This window comes from Xenopus tropicalis, chromosome 9, assembly GCF_000004195.4.
Source record: "Xenopus tropicalis strain Nigerian chromosome 9, UCB_Xtro_10.0, whole genome shotgun sequence".
NCBI classification, from domain to species: domain Eukaryota; kingdom Metazoa; phylum Chordata; class Amphibia; order Anura; family Pipidae; genus Xenopus; species Xenopus tropicalis.
In genome coordinates, this window is record NC_030685.2 from 90,823,378 (window position 1) to 90,837,802 (window position 14,425).

Consider the following 14,425-nt stretch of genomic DNA (forward strand, 5'->3'; position numbering starts at 1 on the left):
GGGGGGGGGGGTGCATATGGGACCAGGCTAAGGCCATTCTGATATTTGGGGGGGGGGGTGCATATGGGACCAGGCTAAGGCCATTCTGATATTTGGGGGGGGGGGTGCATATGGGACCAGGCTAAGGCCATTCTGATATTTGGGGGGGGGGGTGCATATGGGACCAGGCTAAGGCCATTCTGATATTTGGGGGGGGGGGGGGGTGCTACACAAGTTACCCCATATGGGACCAGGCTAAGGCCATTCTGATATTTGGGGGGGGGGGTGCATATGGGACCAGGCTAAGGCCATTCTGATATTGGGGGCTAAGCCAGAAATCTCCCCATATCAGAGCTGATGGTGCGTGAGGCTCCAAGCGATGCCCGGAGGGGGGGGGGGGGGGCGGGGGCTGCTGTCGGGGGGGGCCAGATGAATAAAAACCCTCAGTGTTTCCCCAAATAAAGCAGATTTATTGCTCTGTGCAGAATGGGGGGGTCGGATCTCTCCCTTCTTGTCTTTCACTTGTGCAGCCAGAGAAACGTTACATTTACATAAAATACAGACTGGCATCTATACCCACAGTGTGCCCTGCCTGGCATCTATACCCACAGTGTGCCCTGCCTGCCTGGCATCTATACCCACAGTGTGCCCTGCCTGGCATCTATACCCACAGTGTGCCCTGCCTGCCTGGCATCTATACCCACAGTGTGCCCTGCCTGCCTGGCATCTATACCCACAGTGTGCCCTGCCTGCCTGGCATCTATACTCACACAGTGTGCCCTGCCTGGCATCTATACTCACAGTGTGCCCTGCCTGCCTGGCATCTATGCCCACAGTGTGCCCTGCCTGCCTGGCATCTATGCCCACAGCGTGCCTTGCCTGACTGGCACCTATACTCACACAGTGTGCCCTGTCTGACTGGCATCTATACCCACAGCGTGCCTTGCCTGACTGGCACCTGTACTCACACAGCGTGCCCTGCCTGACTGGCATCTATACCCACGGTGTGTCCTGCCTGACTGGCATCTATAACCACGGTGTGCCCTGCCTGACTGGCATCTATAACCACGGTGTGCCCTGCCTGACTGGCATCGATACCCACGGTGTGCCCTGCCTGACTGGCATCTATACCCACGGTGTTGCCCTGCTGACTACGGCAATCTTATACTCACACAGTGTGCCCGCCTGCCTGGCATCTATCCCACAGCGTGCCTTGCTCTGAATGGCACCTATACTCACACAGGTTGCCCTGTCTGACTGGCATCTATACCCACAGTGTGCCTTGCCTGACTGGCACCTGTAACTCACACAGCGTGCCTGCCTGAACTGGCCATTCTATACCACGGTGTGCCCTGCCTGACTGGCATCTATAACCACGGTGTGCCCTGCCTGACTGGCATCTATACCCACTGCGTGCCCTGCCTGACTCGCATCTATACTCACACAGTGTGCCCTGCCTGACTGGCATCTATTCCCACTGCGTGCCCTGCCTGACTCGCATCTATACCCATGGTGTTCCCTGCCTGACTGGCATCTATACCCACAGTGTGCCCTGCTTGACTGACATCTGTACCCATAGTGTGCTCTGTCTGACTGACATCTATACTCACACAGTGTGCCCTACCTTGCACCAGTACCCACTGTATGCCAGCTTGGCATCTATACCTCAGTGTGCTCTCACCTGTGCCCACACAGCGTGCCAATGTTTGAATGGTATGTATGGCTGACGGCAACCTGCCAGTATGGTGTCTATACCCTATTGCTCTGTTCCCTGTACTCACCAACCCGCCCCCTGGCATGGAGTGAATGCCAGCCCCTGAATATGCCCCCGAATCCTCCCCCGCTGGGATCACACAGTCAGTCTCTGGGCCGTACAAACGCCAGCCTGGAAAGGTTTGGGGTATTCATGCCCATCAGCATACCCACCCCTGGGGCAATTACAATTAAATGCACTTTAACTGAAAAAGTCACTTTTCCTCCAAAGGAATTAAGAGTCCAACCGAACCCCAGTGAGTGCCTGTCCAGCTCTCAGTAATGCCAAGGTCCTGCCCACAAACCCTTATTGTGCCAGTGTCTTGCTTGTGCCAACTGCCATCAGTCCCGGTGAGATTTCTCTACAAGGGCCAATCGCTCGTACTGAAATAGAGAAGGAAAATGGATCAGGGACTGAATGAGGATGACAAATACTGAAGGAAACCCCCCCAGTCCTAATATGTACCCACCAATCCCATGCCAACACAGCTAGCACCATGCCAAGCCTCCTCAACCAATACCCTACAGCCCCCCATCCTGATATGTACCCACCCATCCCATGCCAACACAGATAGCACCATGTCCTCACCCCCTTACAGCCCCCCATCCTAATGTACCCACCCATCCCATGCCAACACACGCTAGCACCATGCCAAGCCTCCCTCAACCAATACCTACAGCCCCCCACCTGATATGTACCCACCCATGCCAACCACAGCTAGCACCATGCCAAGCCTCCTCCTCAACCAATACCCTAACAGCACCCCAAGCATCCTGATTATATGTACCCAACCATCCATGCCACACAGCTAGCACCATGCAAGCCTCCTCAACCAATACCCTACAGCCCCCCCATCCTGATATGTACCCACCCATCCATGCCAACACAGCTAGCACTCATGCCAAGCCTCCTCAACCAATACCCTACAGCCCCCATCCTGATATGTACCCACCCATCCCATGCCAACACAGCTAGCACCATGCCAAGCCTCCTCAACCAATACCCTGCAGCCCCCGCATCCTATATGTACCCACCCATCCCCTGCCAAACACAGCTAGAACCATGCCAACTCCTCAAAACCATTACCCACAGCCCCCCTCATCCTGATATGTACCCACCCATCCCAACACAGCTAGCACCCATGCCAAGCCTCCTCAACCAATACCTGCAGCCCCCACATTCCTGATATGTACCCACCCTCCCATGCCAAACAGCTAGCACCATGCAAGCCTCCTCAACCAATACCCTACAGCCCGCGCATCCTGATCTGTAACCCACCCATCCCATGCCAACACAGCTAGCACCATGCCAAGCCTCCTCAACCATTACCCTACAGCCCCCGCATCCTGATATGTAACCCACCATCCATGCCAACACAGCTAGCACCATGCCAAGCCTCCTCAACCAATACCCTACAGCCCCCGCATCCTGATATGTACCACCCATCCCAACACAGCTAGCACCATGCCAAGCCTCCTCAACCAATACCCTACAGCCCCCGCATCCTGATATGTACCCACCCATCCCAACACAGCTAGCACCATGCCAAGCCTCCTCAACCAATACCCTACAGCCCCCCATCCTGATATGTACCGCACCATCCCATGCCAACACAGCTAGCACCATGCAAAGCCTCCTCAACCAATACCCTACAGCCCCCCATCCTGATATGTACCCACCCATCCCAACACAGCTAGCACCATGCCAAGCCTCCTCAACCAATACCCTACAGCCCCCCCATCTGATATGTACCCACCCATCCATCCCAACACAGCTAGCACCATGCCAAGCCTCCTCAACCAATACCCTACAGCCCCCCCATCCTGATCTGTACCCACCCATCCCATGCCAACACAGCTAGCACCATGCCAAGCCTCCTCAACCAATTACCCTACAGCCCCCCCCCATCCTGATATGTACCCACCCATCCCATGCCAACACAGCTAGCACCATGCCAAGCCTCCTCAACCAATACCTACAGCCCCCCCCATCCTGATATGTACCCACCCATCCCAACACAGCTAGCACCCATGCCAAGCCTCCTCAACCAATACCCTGCAGCCCCCCCATCCTGATATGTACCCACCCATTCCCAACACAGCTAGCCACCATGCCAAGCCTCCTCAACCAATACCCTACAGCCCCCGCATCCTGATCTGTACCCACCCATCCCATGCCAACACAGCTAGCACCATGCCAAGCCTCCTCAACCAATACCCTACAGCCCCCGCATCCTGATCTGTACCCACCCATCCCATGCCAACACAGCTAGCACCATGCCAAGCCTCCTCAACCAATACCCTACAGCCCCCGCATCCTGATATGTACCCACCCATCCCATGCCAACACAGCTAGCACCATGCCAAGCCTCCTCAACCAATACCCTACAGCCCCCGCATCCTGATATGTAACCCACCCATCCCAACACAGCTAGCACCATGCCAAGCCTCCTCAACCAATACCCTTCAGCCCCCCCATCCTGATATGTACCCACCCATCCCATGCCAACACAGCTAGCACCATGCCAAGCTCCTCAACCAATACCCTACAGCCCCCCCCATCCTGATATGTACCCACCCATCCCATCCCAACACAGCTAGCACCATGCCAAGCCTCCTCAACCAATACCCTACAGCCCCCGCATCCTGATATGTACCCACCCATCCCAACACAGCTAGCACCATGCCAAGCCTCCTCAACCAATACCCTTCAGCCCCCCCATCCTGATATGTACCCACCCATCCCCTGCCAACACAGCTAGCACCATGCCAAGCCTCCTCAACCAATACCCTACAGCCCCCCCCCATCCTGATATGTACCCACCCATCCCAACACAGCTAGCACCATGCCAAGCCTCCTCAACCAATACCCTGCAGCCCCCCCATCCTGATATGTACCCACCCATCCCATGCCAACACAGCTAGCACCATGCCAAGCCTCCTCAACCAATACCCTACAGCCCCCGCATCCTGATCTGTACCCACCCATCCCATGCCAACACAGCTAGCACCATGCCAAGCCTCCTCAACCAATACCCTACAGCCCCCCCCATCCTGATATGTACCCACCCATCCCAACACAGCTAGCACCATGCCAAGCCTCCTCAACCAATACCCTACAGCCCCCGCATCCTGATATGTACCCACCCATCCCAACACAGCTAGCACCATGCCAAGCCTCCTCAACCAATACCCTACAGCCCCCGCATCCTGATATGTACCCACCCATCCCAACACAGCTAGCACCATGCCAAGCCTCCTCAACCAATACCCTACAGCCCCCCCATCCTGATATGTACCCACCCATCCCAACACAGCTAGCACCATGCCAAGCCTCCTCAACCAATACCCTACAGCCCCCCCATCCTGATATGTACCCACCCATCCCAACACAGCTAGCACCATGCCAAGCCTCCTCAACCAATACCCTTCAGCACCCCCATCCTGATATGTACCCACCCATCCCCTGCCAACACAGCTGGTGTCACACCCTCAGGGCCGTGAGTTCCCAGACATAGGGCAGGACCCAAAGAGCAAACAGTTGGTATCACAGGATGAGGCGTTTATTGGAGAAATGGCAAGTAGCCATCAGCAGGTTCCCATAAGCCAGTAGGTGGTAGCCAGCCTGCACTCTTGTTCCTTAGGGAGTAGGGAAATACACACAGTTGGGGGGAATCTTCTTGCCCCAGCTAAGGTAGATTCCAGGGGAACACAGGGGAGGGGGTCCTGCCGTAGCTAAGGTTACACCCCAGACAAAAGGCTCCTTGGAACTCTTGGCAGCCACCTTTGTAGCCAGAAAGGGAACAGCCCCTGTCGTAAAACCAAAACAGGATTTGACTCCTTCTGCCAACCCAAAGGCAGCTTCCAGAGGGGCCAATCATAGCTAATCCCACTGGGCCTATGGGAAGCCACCTAGTGAGCATGCCCAGTTCAGTCTTTTGCATTTACTAGACAGAGCACTGCTCTCACAAGGGGTAACTATGTGTATTGTGTCACTATGGGGTCTGGCTCTGTGTGCCCTCACAATAGGGGCAATTACATGGGGAGGGCCAGACAGAGCCGGCTGGATACACACAATACACACCTAGATGAGATTAACCTACACAATGCATTTGCTACAACAGGTAGGAGGGGGGCAGGGGGTACATTTCAGCATAAACAGAAATATCTCATGGTTTCATCCAACTTATACAGTTTGTTATGTCACAGCTAGCACCATGCCAAGCCTCCTCAACCAATACCCTACAGCCCCCCCCATCCTGATATGTACCCACCCATCCCATGCCAACACAGCTAGCACCATGCCAAGCCTCCTCAACCAATACCCTACAGCCCCCCCCCCCCATCCTGATATGTACCCACCATCCCCTGCCAACACAGCTAGCACCATGCCAAGCCTCCTCAACCAATACCCTACAGCCCCCCCATCCTGATATGTACCCACCCATCCCATGCCAACACAGCTAGCACCATGCCAAGCCTCCTCAAACCAATACCCTACAGCCCCCCCCATCCTGATATGTACCCACCCATCCCATGCCAACACAGCTAGCACCATGCCAAGCCTCCTCAACCAATACCCTACAGCCCCCCCCCATCCTGATATGTACCCACCCATCCCCTGCCAACACAGCTAGCACCATGCCAAGCCTCCTCAACCAATACCCTACAGCCCCCCCATCCTGATATGTACCCACCCATCCCATGCCAACAGAACAAGTACCAAGAATCCGACCCAGTGCACCCGCCCACCCACCATAAAGTTCTCTAAGTTTCAGCCCAGCAAGATGTGGGGGGGCCAGGACTAAGCCCCCCTGTACAGAGAGTGGTACGTACCATTTCCAGCTGCCGGCCAATGTTGCCCATAGTGATCCCCCCAGCAAAGAATATGCAGGGCAGCCAGGAGCGCACATACAGGAAATCGGGGGCCGTGTACCTGGGCACAACAAACACAGTGTCACACCCCAAGCAGCCAGTTGGGAGAGGGGCCCCTGGGGGGGGTCACAGTGGGAGGGGGGGGGCGCTGTACTCACTCATACACCCCATTGTACACCAGGAGCTGAGAGACGACTGTAGCAAAGAAAGAGATTCCAATTCCCAGGCCCAGGCCACTGCGAGAGCGGTCAAATGTCCACCACAGGCCGATGGAGAGAGCGGCCAGAGTGAGAGACAGCTGCGTGTTGTTGGCAAAGTCCACTTTCTGCACTGGAGTCAAGGAGAACCGACCCGCACTCTCGACTATTAAAGGGACAGTAACACCAATCCTTCCCACCATATGTATCACACACACGTTACCCTATTATACGATAATACTCCCCCCCCCTGGGGGCAAATGGCCTATATGTTAATAAAACTGTTAGAAGGGATATTTTTAAAGGACAAGTCAACCCAAACAAAACATTTTTGCCTAATAAAAGAAAACATGAATTTATAAAAAAAAAATTGTTAGACCTTTAAAAGTTATTAGTAAATGTAATTGCTATTCAAGAAGCATTTGCTGAACTCCTGGTTATGACTTTGAAACAATGTTTCAGGTCAGTCTCCCCCAGCGAGTCAGGTCTGTCAGGCTGCTGCCTTGTGTTACAGTGTTTCAGGGGTCAGTCTCCCCCAGCGAGTCAGGTCTGTCAGGCTGCTGCCCTGTGTTACAGTGTTTCAGGGGTCAGTCTCCCCCAGCGAGTCAGGTCTGTCAGGCTGCTGCCTTGTGTTACACTGTTTCAGGGGTCAGTCTCCCCCAGCGAGTCAGGTCTGTCAGGCTGCTGCCCTGTGTTACAGTGTTTCAGGGGTCAGTCTCCCCCAGCGAGTCAGGTCTGTCAGGCTGCTGCCCTTGTGTTACACTGTTTCAGGGGTCAGTCTCCCCCAGTGAGTCAGGTCTGTCAGGCTGCTGCCTTGTGTTACACTGTTTCAGGGGTCAGTCCTCCCCCAGCGAGTCAGGTCTGTCAGGCTGCTGCCTTGTGTTACAGTGTTTCAGGGGTCAGTCTCCCCCAGCGAGTCAGGTCTGTCAGGCTGCTGCCTTGTGTTACACTGTTTCAGGGGTCGGTCTCCCCCAGCGAGTCAGGTCTGTCAGGCTGTTGCCTTGTGTTACACTGTTTCAGGGGTCAGTCTCCCCCAGTGAGTCAGGTCTGTCAGGCTGCTGCCCTGTGTTACAGTGTTTCAGGGGTCAGTCTCCCCCAGCGAGTCAGGTCTGTCAGGCTGCTGCCCTGTGTTTCAGGGGTCAGTCTCCCCCAGCGAGTCAGGTCTGTCAGGCTGCTGCCTTGTGTTACACTGTTTCAGGGGTCGGTCTCCCCCAGCGAGTCAGGTCTGTCAGGCTGCTGCCCTGTGTTACAGTGTTTCAGGGGTCAGTCCCCCAGCGAGTCAGGTCTGTCAGGCTGCTGCCTTGTGTTACACTGTTTCAGGGGTCGGTCTCCCCCAGCGAGTCAGGTCTGTCAGGCTGCTGCCTTGTGTTACACTGTTTCAGGGGTCGGTCTCCCCAGCGAGTCAGGTCTGTCAGGCTGCTGCCTTGTGTTACACTGTTTCAGGGGTCAGTCTCCCCCAGCGAGTCAGGTCTGTCAGGTTGCTGCCTTGTGTTACACTGTTTCAGGGGTCAGTCTCCCCCAGCGAGTCAGGTCTGTCAGGCTGCTGCCTTGTGTTACAGTGTTTCAGGGGTCAGTCTCCCCCAGCGAGTCAGGTCTGTCAGGCTGCTGCCTTGTGTTACAGTGTTTCAGGGGTCAGTCTCCAGCGGCACTAGTGGTCTCTCCCTAACCCTAGGGTCCTGCCGTGCGTCTAACCTCAGTGCCCCTAGTAACCAACCAGCGTTGCAGTGCCAGGCTGGGCAGTGGCAGCAGTAAATAAGACATTATATCATGCAATGCCCCCTGCCCCCCCTGTAGGGCACAAAAAGGATACGGCGCTGGCGTGATTTATACCCACAAACACGGCCACACAGCGCATGACGCTCGACCACTCCCTCTTGAACTTGTGGGGCTCCCCGAGGTGCCGGTCGATGCAGGGGTACAGGAGTCCGATGGCCGCTGTGGGGAGGAGAGAGCGTTAGCCTTACTGCGGGTAACACTGGGAGGGGCATAAGGGACTCGTACCTACCCGCGGCCGTGCCACAGCACAGGGGCACCCACCAAGCCGAGGAGAAGAGACTGGAGAGCACGTCCGGCGGGAACAGGGTGACGTTCCTCTGCACCTGCAGCAAGTTCAGCACCAGCGCCAGGAACACCCCGATGAGGAAGAGGAGGAGCCCCCGGAGCAGCAGGTTCATCTTGTGGGGGAGGAATGACGGGGGGCCACGTGGTGCATTGTCTGTCTCGCCCATCAGCTTCGCTGGCACTGCCCACTCTCACCCAGCCTGGAATCAGGAGCAAAGCACCCTGTCATGTGACCTGGGCAACATGGCTGCCCTGCACCCCTATATAGCCACATACACTGCACCCCTAAATATACAGATACACACACACAGCACCCCTATATAGCCTGATACACACACACAGCACCCCTATATAGCCTGATACACACACACACAGCACCCCTATATAGCCTGATACACACACACAGCACCCCTATATAGCCTGATACACACACACAGCACCCCTATATACTGATACACACACACAGCACCCCTATATAGCCTGATACACACACAGCACCCCTATATACTGATACACACACACAGCACCCCTATATACAGATACACACACACAGCACCCCTATATAGCCTGATACACACACACAGCACCCCTATATAGCCTGATACACACAGCACCCCTATATAGCCTGATACACACAGCACCCCTATATAGCCTGATACACACACAGCACCCCTATATAGCCTGATACATGCACACAGCACCCCTATATAGCCTGATACACACACACAGCACCCCTATATACTGATACACACACACAGCACCCCTATATAGCCTGATACACACACACAGCACCCCTATATACTGATACACACACACAGCACCCCTATATACTGATACACACACAGCACCCCTATATACTGATACACACACAGCACCCCTATATACTGATACACACACACACGCACCCTATATACTGATACACACACACAGCACCCCTATATACTGAATACACACACAGCACCCCTATATACTGATACACACACACAGCACCCCTATATACTGATACACACACACAGCACCCCTATATACTGATACACACACACAGCACCCCTATATACTGATACACACACACAGCACCCCTATATACTGATACACACACACAGCACCCCTATATACTGATACACACACACAGCACCCCTATATACTGATACACACACACAGCACCCCTATATACTGATACACCCTGTTATATACAGATAATTGGACGGTTTGGGGAGGGCAGGGAGTCAGCCACAGGATTTGGGGAGCAAGCTGTCCCGTTAGATTTAGGGGACCCGGGTTTCATGATAAGGCTCTGGGCCGGGGGGGCTGTCACACTGCGGGACAGGGCGGGAACATATCAAATCCCAACGCAGCTCTATCACTCGGTAACTCACCTTTGCAGCTAGTAGGCACCGGAAGTTTCGCGCAATCCGGCTGCGTTTCAAGCCTCGTTCTGGCACCGTCTTTGCTATTTTTCCGTATTGGTTGCGCTGAGTAAAGCGAGAACTGATTGGCCAATCCCTGCGGCGCCTAGCGCCATCTTTGTTTGTTCTTCTCTGTTACCGAGCGGCCATATTGAGAGAGGCAAAGAGCGGCCATATTGAGAGAGGCAAAGAGCGGCCATACTGAGAGAGGCAAAGAGCGGCCATACTGAGAGAGGCAAAGAGCGGCCATGTTGAGAGAGGCAAAGAGCGGCCATACTGAGAGAGGCAAAGAGCGGCCATACTGAGAGAGGCAAAGAGCGGCCATACTGAGAGAGGCAAAGAGCGGCCATATTAGTGCAGGAACGTACTTCTATTTGTCACTGACTGACTCCACTTTATCTCCAGTTCGGTAACACTGTGAATCCCCTCATTTGTTCCCCATGTTATAAAGGACTAAGCCCTCCATTTTAGATCCGCTCAAAGCTTGTCTTTACCTGTAGCTTTGTGTCTCTCTATCCCCCAATTACAGGAACAGCGGCCTGACACTGCCCCTCCCACTGCCCTCCACTGCCCCCAGTCCCACTGCCCCTCCCACTGCCCCTCCCACTGCCCCCAGTCCCACTGCCCCTCCCACTGCCCCCAGTCCCACTGCCCCTCCCACTGCCCCCAGTCCCACTGCCCCCAGTCCCACTGCCCCTCCCACTGCCCCCAGTCCCACGCCCTCCCACTGCCCCCAGTCCCCACTGCCCCTCCCACTGCCCCAGTCCCACTGCCCCCAGTCCCACTGCCCTCTCCCACTGCCCCAGTCCCACTGCCCCTCCATGCCCCAGTCCCACTGCCCCCAGTCCCACTGCCCGTCACTGCCCCAGTCCCACTGCCTCCCACTGCCCCCAGTCCCACTGCCCCCAGTCCCACTGCCCCTCCCACTGCCCCCAGTCCACTGCCCCTCCCACGGCCCCAGTCCCACTGCCCCAGTCCCCACTGCCCCTCCCACTGCCCCAGTCCCACTGCCCCCAGTCCGCTGCCCTCCCACGCCCCCAGTCCCACTGCCCCCGTCCCCACTGCCCCCAGTCCCACTGCCCCCAGTCCCCACTGCCTCCCACTGCCCCAGTCCCACTGCCCCAGTGCCCCCCCAGTCCCACTGCCAGTCTCCCACTGCCCCCAGTCCACTGCCCCTCCCACTGCCCCAGTCCCGCTGCCCCCAGTCCTGCGCCTCCACTGCCCAGTCCACTGCCCCAGTCGCCGCTGCCCCAGTCCAGCACTGCCCCCACTTCCCCTGCCCCCAGTCCCGCTGCCCCAGTCCACTGCCTCCCACTGCCCAGTCCGCTGCCCCCGTCCCACTGCCCCCAGTTCCCACTGCCCTCGCTGCCCCCCAGTCCACTGCCCTCCACTGCCCCAGTCCCACTGCCCAGTCACTGCCCTCCACTGCCCCAGTCCACTGCCCTCCCACTGCCCCAGTCCACTGCCCCTCCCACTGCCCCAGTCGCCAACTGCCCCAGTCCACTGCCCCCCAGTCCACTGCCCTCCCACTGCCCCAGTCCCACTGCCCCAGCCCCACTGCCCCGCAGTCCACTGCCCTCCACTGCCCCAGTCCCACTGCCCTCCACTGCCCAGTCACTGCCCTCCCACTGCCCGCTCCCACTGCCCTCCCACTTGCCCCTCCACTGCCCCCATCCCACTGCCCCAGTCCAACTGCCCTCCACACTGCCCAGTCCCATGCCCCTCCATGCCCCCAGTCCCACTGCCCCAGTCCACCTGCCCCCAGTCCCACTGCCCCTCCCACTGCCCCAAGTCCCCACTGCCCTCCCACTGCCCCCAGTCCCACTGCCCTTCCCACTGCCCCTCCCACTGCCCCAGTCCCGCTGCCCCCAGTCCCACTGCCCTCCCACCTGCCCCCAGTCCACTGCCCCAGTCCCACTGCCCGCTCCCACTGCCAGTCCCGCTGCCCCCAGTCCCCCTGCCCCAGTCCCACTGCCCCCCAGTCCCACTGCCCCTCCCACTGCCCCCGTTCCCACTGCCCCCAGTCACTGCCACTCCCACTGCCCCCAGTCCCCACTGCCCCCAGTCCAACTGCCCCCAGTCACTGCCCCTGCCACTGCCCCCAGTCCCACTGCCCCTCCAGTCCACTGCCCCAGTCCCCGCTGCCCGTCCCACTGCCCCTCCCACTGCCCCCAGTCCCACTGCCCCCAGTCCCACTGCCCCCCCAGTCCACTGCCCCACTGCCCCCAGTTGCCTTCCCAGTTGCCTGCTCCAGTCCACTGCCCTCCCACTGCCCCAGTCCACCCAGTCCACTGCCCCTCCACTGCCCCTCCCACTGCCCTCAGCCCCCAGTCCACTGCCCAGTCCCACTGCCCCAGTCCCACTGCCCTCCACTGCCCCCAGTCCCACTGCCCCTCCCACTGCCCTCCACTGCGCCCTCCCACTGCCCCCAGTCCACTGCCCCAGTCCCACTGCCCCTCCACTGCCCCAGTCCCCTGCCCCCACGCCACTGCCCCAGTCCCACTGCCCTCCCACTGCCCCCAGTCCCACTGCCCCCAGTCCCTACTGCCCCAGTCCACTGCCCCACATGCCCCAGTCCCACTGCCCCCACTGTCCCACTGCCCCCAGTCCCACTGCCCCCAGTCCATGCCCTCCAAGGCCCCAGTCCACTGCCCCCCACTGCTAACTGCCCTTGCACTGCCCTAACCTTCACTTGCCTGGGAGTCCGTAACTTCCTACATTTTAAAAGTACATAGAGGGACAAAAAATTTTCAGGGCACGCCCACTTTATGGCCACGCCCCAATCACTTCATGGCATATTGTGGGACCCCCATGCACCCCTACTCTATATGAACCCCCCACTGTGAGTCTGCTGGGTACCCCTGGAACTATAGCACTGTTACCCCAATGTTTCTATATATCTGTAACCTTGTTATGGGCTAAGGGGGCCCAGCCTGAAGGCCAGTTAGGGGGGGGATTTGGGGTGAGTGCTTATTTGTGCCGGGTACCCTGGAACTATAGCACTGTTACCCCAATGTCTTCTATATATCTGTACCTTGTTATGGGCTAAGGGGGCCCGCCTGAAGGCCAGTTTAGGGGGGGAATTTGGGGTGAGTGCTTATTTGTGCCCTGGGTACCCCTGGAACTATAGCGGGGTGACTGTTACCCCAATGTTTCTATATATCTGTAACCTTGTTATGGGCTAAGGGGGCCCAGCCTGAAGGCCAGTTAGGGGGGGATTTGGGGTGAGTGCTTATTTGTGCCCTGGGTACCCCTGGAACTATAGCGGGGTGACTGTTACCCCAATGTTTCTATATATCTGTAACCTTGTTAATGGGCTAAGGGGGCCCAGCCTGAAGGCCAGTTAGGGGGGGATTTGGGGTGAGTGCTTATTTGTGCCCTGGGTACCCTGGAACTATAGCGGGGTGATTGTTACCCCAATGTTTCTATATATCTGTAACCTTGTTATGGGCTAAGGGGGCCCAGCCTGAAGGCAGTTAGGGGGGGATTTGGGGTGGCTTATTTGTGCCCTGGGTACCCCCTGGAACTATAGCGGGGTGACTGTTACCCCAATGTTTCTATATATCTGTAACCTTGTTATGGGCTAAGGGGGCCCAGCCTGAAGGCCAGTTAGGGGGGATTTGGGGTGAGTGCTTATTTGTGCCCTGGGTACCCCTGGAACTATAGCGGGGTGACTGTTACCCCAATGTTTCTATATATCTGTAACCTTGTTATGGGCTAAGGGGGCCCCAGCCTGAAGGCCAGTTAGGGGGGGATTTGGGGTGCTTATTTGTGCCCTGGGTACCCCTGGAACTATAGCGGGGTGACTGTTACCCCAATGTTTCTATATATCTGTAACCTTGTTATGGGCTAAGGGGGCCCAGCCTGAAGGCCAGTTAGGGGGGATTTGGGGTGAGTGCTTATTTGTGCCCTGGGTACCCCTGGAACTATAGCGGGGTGACTGTTACCCCAATGTTTCTATATATCTGTAACCTTGTTATGGGCTAAGGGGGCCCAGCCTGAAGGCCAGTTAGGGGGGATTTGGGGTGAGTGCTTATTTGTGCCCTGGGTACCCCTGGAACTATAGCGGGGTGACTGTTACCCAATGTTTCTATATATCTGTAAACCTTGTTATGGGCTAAGGGGGCCCCAGCCTGAAGGCCAGTTAGGGGGGGA

The 14,425-nt window shown here is 57.0% G+C and overlaps 1 protein-coding gene across 1 annotated transcript; it reads right to left on the reverse strand.

The window, feature by feature from the left end:
- Positions 1–428: 428 nt before the first annotated feature.
- insig2 (insulin induced gene 2) lies at positions 429–10,252 on the reverse strand. Its single transcript, NM_001011169.1, is given in 6 exon segments — positions 429–2,115; positions 6,568–6,667; positions 6,765–6,931; positions 8,614–8,738; positions 8,809–9,064; positions 10,241–10,252. Coding segments are annotated over 5 exon segments (657 nt in total). The 5' UTR covers positions 9,032–9,064; positions 10,241–10,252; the 3' UTR covers positions 429–2,073.
- Positions 10,253–14,425: the final 4,173 nt, after the last annotated feature.